This window comes from Giraffa tippelskirchi, chromosome 2 (assembly GCF_054371585.1).
Source record: "Giraffa tippelskirchi isolate mGirTip1 chromosome 2, T2T-mGirTip1v1.2.pri, whole genome shotgun sequence".
Lineage (NCBI taxonomy): Eukaryota > Metazoa > Chordata > Mammalia > Artiodactyla > Giraffidae > Giraffa > Giraffa tippelskirchi.
In genome coordinates, this window is record NC_137276.1 from 237865938 (window position 1) to 237881224 (window position 15287).

General features: G+C 39.6%; 1 protein-coding gene across 3 annotated transcripts in view; it reads left to right on the top strand.

Moving 5' to 3' along the window:
• The window catches only part of RAB5A (RAB5A, member RAS oncogene family), a 35914-nt gene that overhangs the window by 17943 nt on the left and 2684 nt on the right, over window positions 1–15287 (top strand). For 2 of the 3 annotated variants that reach the window (XM_081559370.1, XM_081559380.1), the window contains exons 3-5: window positions 8813–8964; window positions 9263–9385; window positions 11333–11426. In XM_081559370.1, coding sequence (XP_081415496.1) covers window positions 8813–8964; window positions 9263–9385; window positions 11333–11426 — 369 coding nt within the window. The remainder of the gene's footprint in view (window positions 1–8812; window positions 8965–9262; window positions 9386–11332; window positions 11427–15287) is intronic. The other variant, XM_081559388.1, reaches the window with a different exon arrangement.

Below are 15287 nucleotides of genomic sequence, written 5' to 3' on the forward strand. Positions count from 1 at the left end.
CAGCCTGTCTTGTTTCTCCAATTTGGGGGCGTTAGATTGCCTTGTAACCTCACTTTTTCAGATCAAAGAACAATTATTGATTTTTCAGCTTGTGTAGTTTCTCCTTTGTTGGGTTGGTGTGATGAATTCTGAGTTCCTGATGTGCAGAACCAGGCTGCTTTATGCAGCCTGTGGGATCTCAGTTCCCTGACCAGGGATCGAACCTGTGCTCCCTGCACTGGGGACACGTGGTCTTAACCACTGGATGGCCATGGAGGTCCCTGCAGGGATTTTTTTTTAAGTACTGCTTAAACTATTCCACAACGTATCTGTTGTCCATAAATAAAATGTCCTCCATGGGGACTTGCCTGGCTGTCCAACAGTTAAGACTCCACACTTCCACTGCAAGAATTGTGGGTTCCATCCCTGGTTGAGAAACCAAGATCCCACAGCCTTGCGATGCAGCCAAAAAGTAAAAAATAAAATAAAATAAAATGTCTTTCGTAGACATATATCCCTTCAAGCTAAGTTAATTTTATTAACTTTTTCTTTTGCTGTGTGTTTGGGAGCATCTCTCTGACACTGGTTACCAGCTTATAACAATCTCTCCCCTTTTCTCACATTTCTTCCGTTTCTTCACCGTTCCTCTTTGTATTAGGTGCCTTCATGCCGCTTCCTAGTTTAGTATTTGGTACATCATTGTTACATAAACCCAATCTGGTGAGTCCCCTTGGTGTGGTAACCACAGACTGTCAGCCTTGAAGGTTCAAATATTGGTTTTATCTAGGATGATCAGGTTTGGTGTACTAGCTTAGTACTAACCAAATTCAAACTCCTTCGACTAATTTTAAAACAATATGCATTAGTGTACCATTAGATGTACTAATATGATCATGTTCAGCTGGACATGTGACTGGCTTAGTCCTGGCTAGTAGATTCCCTTAGAAGAGTAGTGTCCTTTAAGAATAACCAACCATCAAGCTGTAATTGTGAAATAAAAAACACGTTGGCTTCTTTTACTCTTTTGTTATTTCTGAAAAAAATTACATGAATTAGTCTTTTAAAAAGTGTATCTTCCTCCTAGACCATGTTAGAGAAAAAGTGATTATTGTTTTTTATCTCATTCTGCATGACTTCATGCAGACTCTTCCCTATGTATCATTATGTATTCCAAGATTGTATTCATTTGGCAACAATTATCTTCTGATGTTGCTTGAATGATTTTTGTTGTGTTAAGATATGCATAATAAATTTTTTATAATTTTAACCATTTTAAATGTCCAGTTCTATGGCTTTAGGTACATTCACATTGTTGTGCAGACATCACGTCCAACCCTGCTCATTAGACAATAGCTCCCTATTTCCCCACCCCACCCCTGTCAGATGCCACCCTGCTGTTTGTGAATTGGACTGCTCTAGGAACCTCACTCATGTATGAGAAATTATATGATAGCGTCCTTTTATGACTGGCTTAGTTCACTTAGCATGTGATCGAGGTTCACCCATCTTGTGAATGTGTCAAATTTTCCGTATTTTTAAAGGGAAAATAATATTCCATGCACCACATTTTGCTTTTTCATTCATCCTTTGATGAGCTTGTCGGTCTCTTCCACCTTTTGGCTATTGGAAATAACACTGCTGTGAATATTAGTGTACAAATACCTTTCATATCTTTTGAGCATATACCTGGAAGCAGAATTTCTGGATCATATGGTAATTCTGTGTTTAATATTTTTGAAGAATTTCTATACCATTTTCCACAGTGGCTGCCCCATTTTACATTACCACTTTCTGTGCATAAGGGTTTCAATTTCTCTACATCTTTGTGAACTCTTGTTTTTTGCTGTTTTGATAGTAGCTGTTCTAATGGGCGTGAAGTGGTATCTTGTAGTATTGATTTGCATTTTCCTAGTAGTGATGTTGAGCATCTTTTCGTGTGCTTCTAGGCCATTTGTGTTTGTATTTTGCCCCCTTTGGCCATGCCACGTGGCTTGTGGAATCTTAGTTCCCTGACCTGGGATCCAACCTGGGCCCCAGCAGTGAACGCTGAGTTCTAACCACTGGACTGCCAGGAAATTCCTGACCATTTGTATATCTCTGGAGAAATGTTTATTAAAGTCCTTTGTCCATTTTTTTAACTGTGTAGTTTGGATTTTTTTTGTGTTGCTAAGTTGTAGGAGTTCTATGTATATTCTGGATACCAACCCCTTGAAAGTGAAAGTCTTAGTCACTCAGTCGTGTCCGACTCTTTGTGACCATGGGCTGTAGCCTGCCCGGCTCCTCTGTCCATGGAATTCTCCAAGCAAGAGTACTGGAGTGGGTAGCCAGTCCCTTCTCCAGGGGATTTTCCTGACCCAGGGATCGAACCCGGGTCTCCTGCATCGCAGGCAGATTCTTCACATCCGAGCCACCACGGAAGCCCCAGTCCCTGGTCAGTCCCTTATTAGATGTTTAAGAATGAGCTCAGTATGGTGAGTGTTAGAGCCTCTCATAAGATGGACTTTCCTTGGGGAACGTGGCCATCTTGGTGGTGCTGGGTCTCTGGTGCGTTTTGCGGGCCTTCGTTGCGCATCAGCGTTTGGAGTCCTGCTTCCCTGGACAGGGGTCTGGCTCGGGTCCCCTGCGTTGGGAGGCGGAGTCTTAACCACTGGACCACCAGGGAGGTCCCTGCCGTATCATTAATAGATGCTCTATATAGTAAAACTTTTACCTTGCCATTCTTTTGGGGTGTTTTCTGTTTGAGTTTAGTCGCAGTGTATGCTTTCCTCTTTGTCCCAGTCTGTTTTTATCCCCTTTCTTCAGTGCTTCCTTGCATTAGTTGAACTGTAACTCTTCTGTGAAGGCTTTGTCTTCATCTTTGCTCTATAATCGAGTGCTCTGTAATCTCCTATGCACACATGCAATTTTAATGGAGAATAAAAATGGCCTCAGCTTTTATTTTTTCTGTTGTTGGCTTTAGACCATCCATACATTCCTCTCTGTGTGCAATTTTATCATCTGAAGTCAGCGCTCATCTGTCTGATAAAATTCATTCTATTAATATTATGATACTAGTGGCCATTGATTCCCTTTTTCTTAGCAAACCAGTGTCTGCCTTCACGGATAACTTTGATACCTCGTTCTTGGTCAGTTTCCGCCATCTTTTTCCCTGAAGTTTGATCCAGATCTATCAGACTCAACCGTTGACTTACTTGGCTCTAAAATCTTTAGAGCTTTCCCTATACATCACTTCCAAACAACCTTCAACTTGGATTTTACGATCTCAAGTCCCTAATCTACATCTGAGATCCTGAACAAAGCTCTTCCCATCTCTAACTACTATAGCCTTTTAGTTTTAATAGGGCATCAAATCCACCACTTTTGTGAAAGTTTTATGTAAGGGAGGACATTTACATATGTATGTATGTATATTTATATATATATAACATTTATATAATTTTGCTTTTTGACAATTAAGAGGTCATTTTGTAAATTTTAAATTTAATTCCTTAATACTTACCAAGCCATCAGTGCCTTTCATTTATACATTATTTTTTTAAATTAATTTACTTATTTTAATTGGAAGAATTACTTCACAGTATTGTTGTGGTTTTGGCCGTACACTGACTGAGTCAGCCACGGGTGCACGTGGGTTCCCCATCCTGAACCCCCCTCCCACCTCCCTCCCCTCCCGTCCCTCTGGGTCGTCCCAGAGCGCCGGCTTTGAGTGCGCCGTCTCGTGCATCGAGCCTGGACTGGTCGTCTCTTTCACGTATGGTAACATACATGTTTCAGTGCCGTTCTCTCAGATCGTCCCACCCTCCCCTTCTCCCACAGAGTCCTAAAGTCTGTGCTTTATATCTGTGTCTCTTTTGCTGTCTTGCATATAGGGGGGTTGTTGCCATCTTTCTAAATTTCATATATGTGCATTAATATACTGTATTGGTGTTTAGTTTTGTATTGGTATTGTATTTAGTTTTTCTTTCTGACTTACTTCACTCTGTATAATGGGCCCCAGTTTCATACACCTCGTTAGAACTGATTCGAATGTATTCTTTTTAATGACTGAGTAATATTCCATTGTGTATATGTACCACAGCTTCCTTATCCATTTGTCTGCTGATGGGCATCTAGGCTGCTTCCACATCCTGGCTATTATAAACAGTGCTGCGATGAACATTGGGGTACACATGTCTCTTTCAATTCTGGTTTTCTCAGTCTGTATGCCCAGCAGTGGGATTGCTGGATCATATGGCAGTTCTATTTCCAGTTTTTGAGGAATCTCCACACTGTTCTCCATAGTGGCTGTACTAGTTTGCATTCCCACCAACAGTGTAAGAGGGTTCCCTTTTCTCCACACCCTCTCCAGCATTTATTGCTTGTAGACTTTTTGATGGTGGCCATTCTGACCAGCGTGAGATGGTCCTCATTGTGGTTTTGATTTGCGTTTCTCTGATAATGAGTGATGTTGAGCATCTTTTCATGTGTTTGCTAGCCATCTTATACATTAGGTTATTTCTTAATGTTAAATACAAAAATACTTCAAACTTAAGCGGCATGTTCTCCCTACCATCCTTGCTCCTGTACCATCATTAGAGATTCCATGAGATGTTATGATAACAAATAAGAGTGTTTCTGTGGCTCCACCACACGTTGGCAGAGTTACTCCCAAAGCAGGAAACAGCGTCCCCGCCGGAGCAGGAGGTTGCTGTGCTCGGCTTCAGTCTCATTTTGCAGTTCTGCTCAGTTAGAGGATAAGATTTAACTATTTTTGCTCTGAGAATGATTTTGCCGATTACTATTGGTGTTGATTTTTTTCTATGTTATATGGCTTTTGTGAATTTTGTTATACGATTATCTTTGACGTATAAGTTTTCTTAAGATTTACGTGAGGTTTCTACATACCAAAGATCAAGCTCATAGCATCCACTGTAGAAATTTTTCTAGATGTGTTTGCCCCTGTGTTGTGAATGTGTGACACATGTTTTAATTACAGACCTAAAGACCTTAATTTTTATATAATCAAATCTGATCTAAGGATTTTTGGTCAGTTCTAATAAAGTAATTCTTTCCTGTCAATTTGGTAAAGTAGTACGTTGAGGGTTGGGGTGGTAACTGGCTCCCTGCGTTTTCTTGTTTGCCCTCTGTTTAGTTCATGTTGACTCATGTCAGTTGTTGGAATGCTTTCTTTTTCGTTGTTAACCTTTGGTTAATGCTGCTGGTGGGGATGGTCTTTCCCTCACCCAGTTTATCACAGTGTCCCTCCTTGCTTATTATTTATCAGGGTCTTACACATTACAGGCTTTGGGGTTTTGCAGATTTAACATTCACAGTTTCAGCTACTCTCAGCTGACCCCAGGCTCTGTTACTCAGTAATCCGTAGTGTGGCTGAGACTGAAGTGTTACCTGCTGCCAAGCTTGCTATAGAAACTTACCATGTCAGCTCAGAGGGGGCCTGTCTGACAGGCCGGCACCCACATCTCAGCACAGCTTTGTGTTTCTCTGCCTGTCGTCACACACTCAGTAACTCTTGAAATGATAAAAGCTGTTTCTTTGTGAAATACGGGCCCGAAAAGAAAACCAACTGCTAGTGCTGGTGATGGAAGCGAAGAGAAAACTGAAGAGGTCTAAGAAAGTGATGGTTCTTAGAGAGAAAATAGACGTTTTGGATAAATTAAAGTGGTTTTGCAGATTCAGGTAAGTTGGTGGTTGGTTAATGTTGCTACAGTATTGATGTAGTAGTTTATGTTTTGAGTGCTAGAATTTATTTTTGCAACTTTATAAATGACTAGTAATGTCCTTTTAGAAGCACTGAGGATTTGAAGATATCAGCTACACTTGACTGACTGACGGAAGAAGGTAAATCCTTCCGTAGTCGTTGGAAACTTGAGGATTTGGGGAAATCTTGATGGTCATGCAGTGTATCATGTTTATAATACGGGGCTATTTTAGTCCCGTATTTCTGCTCTTGTGGCACTACAGCACTTTTAAATAGTTCTCCCGTTTGTGATTGTACGCATATCGTTCCACTGGCCTCTAACATTGGCCGTTTTCTCCTCCCCCCAAATCACGCGCTTTCTAACGTACGGTGTTAACAATATGGTGTTACTAAGTTAAAAAGATCTTGTTGGTAGTTTGAGGTTTTGTTAGTTACATAATAACTTGAGAGAGGCCTTTTGAAATACCGATTTTTTCCTATTTGGAAACTGTGATTAGTCAAAACAGTCCAGAATAATTGTACATATCTGTTATGAACTTCAGCAAGCTTTTTGAATATTTATATGAACTGAGATTTATATTAGATACTGGATATGGACAAGAATAGTTTCTTGAGGAGCTCTCAGTCTAGGAGGAAAAAAGATACTGTACACCAGTAATGATAGAAAGTGTGAAACACGTCCTTGCACAGGGAGCTCTGGGAGCACAAAGACGGGACCTACTGCAGGGGTGCCAGAGAGGAAGGCTTCCAGAGAGGTGAGGGGTGAGCTGGTTGTCCTTGTTCTTTGCTAATTTGGTAGGGATCAAGTCTTTTCCCAGCATACCACTGAAAATCTGGTTATTGCTTGTGTATTGTAAGGCAATTACATTGATCTTTTCCAGCCAATTTAAAGAACTTGCTCTCTGCTTTATTTTAGCTGGTGTCTTTGGACTTTCATTTCAGTCTTCTTGCTTCTTCCAAATAATGTCTCTTTCTAATAGTTTGTTACTTCAATTTTTATAAGAATATCTGAAGTGATATTACATAATTGTGATGTTGACTTTCATATCTGGTTTCTAGGTTTAGAGAAATTGCCTAAGAGCTTTGTGTAAAATGCTGGTTTCAGGCTTAAGGATGAAATTGACACTTGATCTGTTTTAAGGAAGAATCTGTGTGTATATTAGGAATAGTGACTCAAATGCCCTTTTATAGTTTATTTAAATAATATATGATTTTTCTTTTTTGGCCTACTGGTGTAATAGCTTTGTATTTTCAAAAGAATCTACTTGGTCATGGGGTTGTTATTCTTTTAATGTGTTGGTTGAAATTTCTCTTTCCTGTGTTTTGTTATTTTGTACATGCATTTATAAAAAAAGATTGGTAGCCCTTTGCGGTATCTTTAACTAGTTTGAGAAAAGTCTGAATGCAAATTATAACCCAGTTTTTTGAAGTTGCATCAAACTATACTTGAGAAAGGGATTGTATTTTGTGATCCATTCCTTACCTTTTATCCCTTTCATTTAAAAAGGAGTACTTAATTTTTTTATTTTAAGTGTTTAAAAACACTCATTCTGTATGAGGACTTTCCATCTCTGTGAAAAAGTGACATAGGACTTTTTTGGTATCCTTTATTGTACATACAGAATTTTTTTTTTAATATTATTGCTAATTTTGTATGGTAAAAGAAGTTTTCATTGGCATATATTTTAAATATGACTAGCCACTTGTGAGAACTCACAGAACTATTAATAGAATTTAGCTGAAAATACATTTCTATTATGATGGTTGCAAAATTGAGAAGATTATAGTTGTTGATACTAAAGCCATCACAGCAGTCACTTGACCTAATAAAAATAGCATGAAAAATGGATGTTACGTTTAATATAAGCGATGTAAATCAAATTAAACTTGACTTATTCAGCGTAGTGCTATTAACTAGTGAATCTCTTAAGATTGACATCACTGGATAAACTGCTAAAATTTATAGGAATGAATAATAATTCTCTTACATGGGGGGACAGAGTATTTGAAAACTTTATAACTTAAATCTGTGCCAGTTTCAGAGAAGGAAAGGAATACGCTTGAGCTAAAAGAAAAAGGAGGGCGCACACCAGCTAGTGTGAATGATGCAGCAGCAGGGTCTAGTTACTGCGGTTATGGAGGAGGGGAGCCATGGGGGTGCGACTGTGCGCCCCGGTGCCGGGGGAGCGGCTGGGTGTCGGTCTTGATCTCTCGTGCCGCTAACTACTTCTGAAAGGTTACCATACTTTAAAGTACAGTTCACTTGTTTATAACTTACCTCTTACAAATCAGTTTCTTATTTTTCATAAATATACATGTGGTCTTTCCTGATGCTTATTTCTAGAGCCAGGAGAATCTTGTTTATAAAAGACATTTTACTTCATATTATTCTCAGAAAACAAGTGAGAAAATAAGTGATACAGTAATTCTTTGTGAGATATGACAGCCATCTTTGTTAAGAGCAAAAATATCATTGTAAAATATTACTTTCTTATTAAAATCTGAGAACAGAACAGATGAAAAAGTACAAATCAAAAAACCCATAGGGCAAAGGATGACAACTAGGAGTTGATACTGAATCTATGTTAAATAAATTAAGTCTGCGTTGAGGTAAGAACTATTAGAGAAATTAAAGTCTCATAATGCTTTGATGGAATCATATAAGAATATACTGATTCAGTGATGGTGAACTGGCCCTGAACCCCCAGAGCGTGCCGGTAAACCCCGGACAGCAGAGCAGCTTGGTGTGCCCTTGTCAGCGTAGGTGGGGGTTACAGGTCAGCTCAGCCACCCCCACCCCCATTTTGTCAACAGTATCAATGTATGTATTTCTTAAATCATTTTACAATTAAAGTTTTTAAATTCACAGTTTGTAAAAACAGCTGAAGAACTGTATTAAAGTTGTCTAATATTATACTTTTTAAGAATGTAAGAAGCACTTTCAATCTGTGATTTTATTACAAAGGTTTTGTATGTAACCATGTATTAATCTAGCTTTGAAGCATAGATCTTGCAAGTATTTAAAGCCACTATTAACCGTGAGCGTGCAGTAAAAAAGGATTCCAGGTGTTTTCTATAAAATTAAAATATTAGGAGGAAAATGATAAACTTACTGCAGACATTTTCTTCTTTCAGCTGCTTTTCTAACTCAAACAGTGTGTCTTGATGACACAACAGTGAAGTTTGAAATATGGGATACGGCTGGTCAAGAACGGTACCATAGCCTAGCGCCCATGTACTACAGAGGAGCCCAGGCAGCCATAGTTGTGTATGATATCACAAACGAGGTGAGTAGAGATGCATTCTACACTGAAACTTGTTTGAATATCCGTTTCTAGTATTCAGAATTTCAGTTACAGAAGAGATTTTTTTAAATCTTGTTTTGTTAGCCAAGAATGACATTTCTGCCAAAGCTTTTATGAAATAGAAAAGCTGATCCTAAAAAACATGAAAGGGTCTCAAATAATACAGTAGTCCTAAGAATGTCTTTCCAAGAGTCACATTGAACAGTCTTTAAAGCCTCATCTCACAAAGATGCTCCTTATTTTTTGAGCCTGTGCCAAATAGCTGTTTCTTTGTTCCCAGGAGTCCTTTGCCAGAGCCAAAAACTGGGTTAAAGAACTTCAGAGGCAAGCCAGTCCTAACATCGTAATAGCGCTCTCGGGAAACAAGGCCGATCTGGCAAATAAAAGAGCAGTCGACTTCCAGGTATGTTGAGTTTAACGTGTGGGTGCATATTTTTCTTCTGTGTCCACACTTGAATTTTAAAACTATACAAATGATAGAAAATTTTTAGACAAATGGTATGTGTATGCTTTGTAATTAGACATGTGGTATACTATGTAATTAAATCTCATGATAATAAGATCTCAGACTCACAGACTTAAAGAATGAACTTAATAGTTATGGGTCAGTGGGGGGAGAAATGGTGAGTTTGGGATGGACGTGTACACACTGCTGTGTCTAAAAATGGATAACCAACAAGGAACTTCTGTATGGCATACACTGCTCAATGTAGCAGCTTAAATGGGGAAAGAATCTGAAAAAGAATAGATATATGTATATACATGTAGCTGAATCACTTTGCTGTATACCTGAAACTAACACAGCATTTTTAATCAACTATATTCCAGTATAAAATTTTTTAAAAAATTTTTTGAGAAAGAAAATTTATATATATCCACCTGAGAATCTCACATATATGTGTAAAGAAACTCACAATAAAGAATTTTAAAATATCTTTATTTAATTGTAATATATAAGTTGATTCAAAGATTTTGTTGACCTAAACAGTTACAAAAGTAGTAATTTGTTCACAAACAGTATGGAAGTATATAAAGCAAAAAGTGATTGCCTCCTACCCTAATCCCTCCAACCCTCACATACACTTCAGTATCCTTCCTAACTTTTTAAAAATTTACCTGTATATATCAGCACACATATGCATGCCCGCATGGTCACATGCACCTATGTAGTTGTTCTTAAAAGGGTCTTCAAAAATACAAGTTTTTTAAAAATCCAGTTTGCATGTTTTCTAATATAGCTAATTAAGACTGGTCCTTACTGCAAAACAGTCATTTAAAACAAAGCAGCCGTCTCTAGTTAGACGTTTTCAGAATCCCCCATCCTCTCGCTCTTTAGCCCCTCTGCCAGAGCAGTCTGCTTGTGGTCCCTGAGTGTGTCATCAGTGGTGGGATGGCTTTTCCTTTGGTGATGGGGTGTTCACAGGGGGGAAGGAGCGCTGGTCTTCCTTGGACCATCAGGTAGTGAACTGAGCCTGCGCACGTGTGGTCTCCTTTAATTCTGTAACAGCGCTGTGAGGGGTGGTGTCATCTGCCTCTCCTTCTGAGACAGTTACCTCCTCAGCACAGAGGCGCCGGCGGAGCAGTTACATTACAGTCAGAAGTGGCCCTGTCACATAACATTTCAAAGAAACTTCATTTTGTTTTATCAAATTGGAAAGGTAACTGATGGTTCTTGACAACAGCTGTGAGGCTCAAAAACAATAATACAAGTGAACTGTAAAGCATGACATTGTAAAGCAGTAATAAAATTTTCAAAGAAATGACTCATGACATACTCAAAATACTGCTTGTGGAAGTCATTCAGGATTAAATAAATACAGGGTATCGTTTAGTGGTGGAAGTCCGTGTTCAATACTTGATTTCTGTTTGTCTTCATTGCAAATAATGAGCATAAGTAAAATTAAATTGCCATAGAGACCAAAGAGAGTTTTATAGTATTTAGAACAGAATGGCCTCCCCCTTCTCCCAGAGAAGGAAATGGCTACTGCTCCAGTGTTCTTTCCTGGAAAGTCCCATGGAGGGAACAGCCTGGCGGGCTACAGTCCATGGAGTCCCAAAGAGTCAGACACTTAGTGACTACCCCACCACCACCTCTCTCAGACTCGTCCTCTGAAAGCAGATGTCATGGGAGACCAGATGAAGCAGGCTGGGATGGTGCGAGAAGTTAAGGCCAAAAAGGAAGTTATAACTGTGCAGTACCCTTGCCTTTGTTCTAACCATAGAGAGGTGATCAAGTTGGAATAGTACTGAGGAAGCTTCTTTTTTTTTTTTTAATAACAAAAATAAGAGAGGTATAGTAATAGTATGTGTAAAAGTATCTCATTTATTTCATTTTTTGTTATGCAAACAGGAGGCACAGTCCTATGCGGATGATAACAGTTTATTATTTATGGAGACATCAGCTAAAACATCAATGAATGTAAATGAAATATTCATGGCAATAGGTAAGATTAGCTTTTTTGCACACAGTAAATATAGTTAAAACAAGTTATACTGGGGGCATATTTGGTTTGACAGTCTTCTTTTTGTAAAAAAAAAAAAAATCTTGTTTTTTTTTTTTAATGATTATACTGCTCTCCTAGATTTCTTCCGTGAAGTGTTGCTTTGTTAGGCGTGTTGTTAAATTCGAAAAATTACTACCCATTAGGTTACAGTGTTCTCAGTTTAGTTAAGTTCCTTCTAGGTGAGTTGAAAGCCTGAACTTTGAGCTAATAGTTCAAGCGGGTAGATTTTCTGAAGATTTCACTGAAATTTTTTGGGTAAATACATTTTTGTATTAGGTTATATTATAGCTTTTATGTAAAAGAAGGACAAGCTCAGTAATGTTTTTCAGTCAACATAAAATCGAACTGAGATTTTTCTCACTGATCATGAACTCATCTCTGCTTTGCCCTAAACAGAGCACTGTTCTTATTTTTCAAGTTCGTTTTAAATGATTGATTACTGGCAGGTGCAACACTGATAAGTACACTGTACAGACAGATTGACAAATTGTTTTAATGCAAATATGGTAACAGAGAACATTTCAAAGGTTGAGGCACAGAGGGAAGGAAGGAAAGCAAAACAGTGTCCGCAGGTTCTGTTGCCTGGGCGGTCGTTTGCCCCTACAGTGCGCTCTTCGGGGTCGTTTGCCCCTACAGTGCGCTCTTCGGGGTCGTTTGCCCCTACAGTGTGCTCTTAGCTTTCCTCGAGAACTGTCGGTAGTAAGGGTTGCTGTGGCACAGGTGTTGACTGTAGGTAATGAAGTTTATGGTAGTAAGGAAGCTTCCCTTTTTTGTAACAGCGATTAAAATGTTTTTATTGACCCTTGCCTTCTGGTGTGGGGCTTCCCTGGTAGCTCAGCTGGTAAAGAATCTGCCTGCACTGCAGGAGACCCTGGTTCAATCCCTGGGTCAGGAAGATCCTCTGGAGAAGGGAATGACAACCCACTCCAGTCGTCTTGCCTGGAGAATCCCAGGGATGGAGGAGCCTGGCGGGCTGCAGTCCATGGGGTCACAGAGAGTCGGACATGCCTGAGGGACTGGCCCCACCGCCGCCTCCTGGTAGTTTGAAGGCGCAGGTTCTCTGGGAAGGGCGCGCACCGCCCGCTGCTCCACACCAGTCACGTGCCAAGCAGGCTTTTCATCCTATGGCAGCTCTGTACACAGCAGTGATTATTACCTGGGGTGTCTACATCCTGGATCCCTAATAAATTTTCTCTTCTGTTGAAGTCATAAATTAACCAGTTAACAGCTGATTGAGAGGCTGAAGGAAACCCAGTAAGAGCTGCTGCTGCTGTCCTGCTGTCTCTCCCTAGCTGAGGGGGTTCAGTGGTGGCTTCATTTAGTAAAACCTTGCCTGCTTGCTGAGTAAAATATTTTCCTGAGAGACTCAGGCTTGCAGGGATTACTGAACTGATGCGACACTAGATACTTTTTTCTTTTTAATAAATGGAACAAATTACACCCAAAAACATATCTGAAAAGTTAATAACAGGAAATTAAGAGATGATGGGCCCTTCCAATCAGGCTGAACTTTAAACCTTTCTTTCTGACGCTATTAAAACCCCACCAGATGGGCTTTATTTAATTTATACCTTTTATTCAGGCTTGCTAATAAGGCTATTTTTTTTTTTCAGTCAGAAAGTAGTCTGTGTATTAGAGCTTTTGTTTACATTTCTGAAATTAGAATGTTTTTTCCCTTGAAAGAAACTCCAAGTGTAAATTGAATTGTGACCTCTCCATTAGTACCTTGAATAAATCACAAAGTGAACTCATATTTGCACTTTTGATGACTTCCCAAGTAGAGTACACTTATTTAGTGGGAGCGTCTATAATAAATTTATCATCTGCTTTTGATTTGATAAGGTCTTCAGTGGCTTTTTTCATTACACATCTTTCTTAACTTGATTCAGGATTTTTAGCTTCTTACAGTCCTAATCAATTCAGGGTCAGATTGGTAAGCTGCAGCTATCTAGATACAAAACAGATACTACCAGCTTCATTTCCATAGCACTCAGTAAGATAGGAGACTACTTCTTTTGAGACTCCCTAAAGATATGTTTTAGATTATCTTAATAAAAATTAACCAAGATAAGTTAAAGCGTTCCTCATTCCAGCTTATGTCTTTCAGCCCCTCATTCACTTAGATCTAATTACAAAAAGCCCTCACAGAAGTATGCTAAAGGGAGAAATGATCACTCAGTCTAAAACAACCTGTTGTTAATTAGAATAAAGTTTGTAATATTAGCCTACTCTTTGTCCTTACGGGGCTTTGTTTGTAAATAGATTTGACTGGAAATGTAGCCTTTTGTTACCATTCACCCTACGCCTCCTGGAGCCAGTGCTAGAAAAGTGGCCCCCGGTGAGGCTCTGCTTCCCAAACCTCGGTGCTCCTGGCTCCCAGATCCAGCGTCCAGCCCAGCACCTGGGATTGTAAAGATGATCAGAGCTGTTGTGGAATGTTACAACAAAGGGTAGAAGGTCCAGGACACACCTAGGCATTTACATTTTGAAGGAGAGCCTGTTTGGCTTTGTAGAGATCTCTTCAAGAAAATTAGAGATACCAAAGGAATATTTCATGCAAAGATAGGCTCTATAAAGGACAGAAATGGTATGGACCTAACAGAAGGAGAAGATATTAAGAAGAGACGGCAAGAATACACAGAAGAACTGTACAGAAAAGATCTTCACGACCCAGATAATCACGATGGCGTGATCACTCACCTAGAGCCAGACATCCTGGAATGTGAAGTTAAGTGGGCCTTGGAAAGCATCACTACGAACAAAGCTAGTGGAGGTGATGGAATTCCAGTTGAGCTATTTCAAATCCTCAAAGGTGATGCTGTGAAAGTGCTGCACTCGATATGCCAGCAAATCTGGAAAACTCAGCAGTGGCCACAGGACTGGAAAAGGTCAGTTTTCGTTCCAATCCCAAAGAAAGGCAATGCCAAAGAATGCTCAAACTACCTCACAATTGCACTCATCTCACATGCTAGTAAAGTAATGCTCAAAATTCTCCAAGCCAGGCTTCAGCAATACGTGAACCGTGAACTTCCAGATGTTCAAGCTGGTTTTAGAAAAGGCAGAGGAACCAGAGATCAAATTGCCAATATCCGCTGGATCATCGAAAAAGCAAGAGAGTTCCAGAAAAACATCTATTTCTGCTTTATTGACTATGCCAAAGCCTTTGACTGTGTGGATCACAATAAACTGTGGAAAATTCTGAAAGAGATGGGAATACCAGACCATCTGACCTGTCTCTTGAGAAACCTGTATGCGGGTCAGGAAGCAACAGTTAGAACTGGACATGGAACAACAGACTGGTTCCAAATAGGAAAAGGAGTACGTCAAGGCTGTATATTGTCACCCTGCTTATTTAACTTATATGCAGAGTACATCATGAGAAACGCTGGGCTGGAAGAAACACAAGCTGGAATCAAGATTGCCGGGAGAAATATCAATAACCTCAGATATGCGGATGACACCACCCTTATGGCAGAAAGTGAAGAAGAACTAAAGAGTCTCTTGATGAAGGTGAAGGAGGAGAGTGAAAAAGTTGGCTTAAAACTCAACGTTCAGAAAACTAAGATCATGGCATCTGGTCCCATCACTCCATGGGAAATAGATGGGGAAACAGTGGAAACAGTGTCAGACTTTATTTTTTTGGGCTCCAGAATCACTGCTGATGGTGACTGCAGCCATGAAATTAAAAGACACTTACTCCTTGGAAGGAAGGTTATGGCCAACCTAGATAGCATATTTAAAAGCAGAGACATTACTTTGCCAACAAAAGTCCGTCTAGTCAAGGCTATGGTGTTTCCAGTG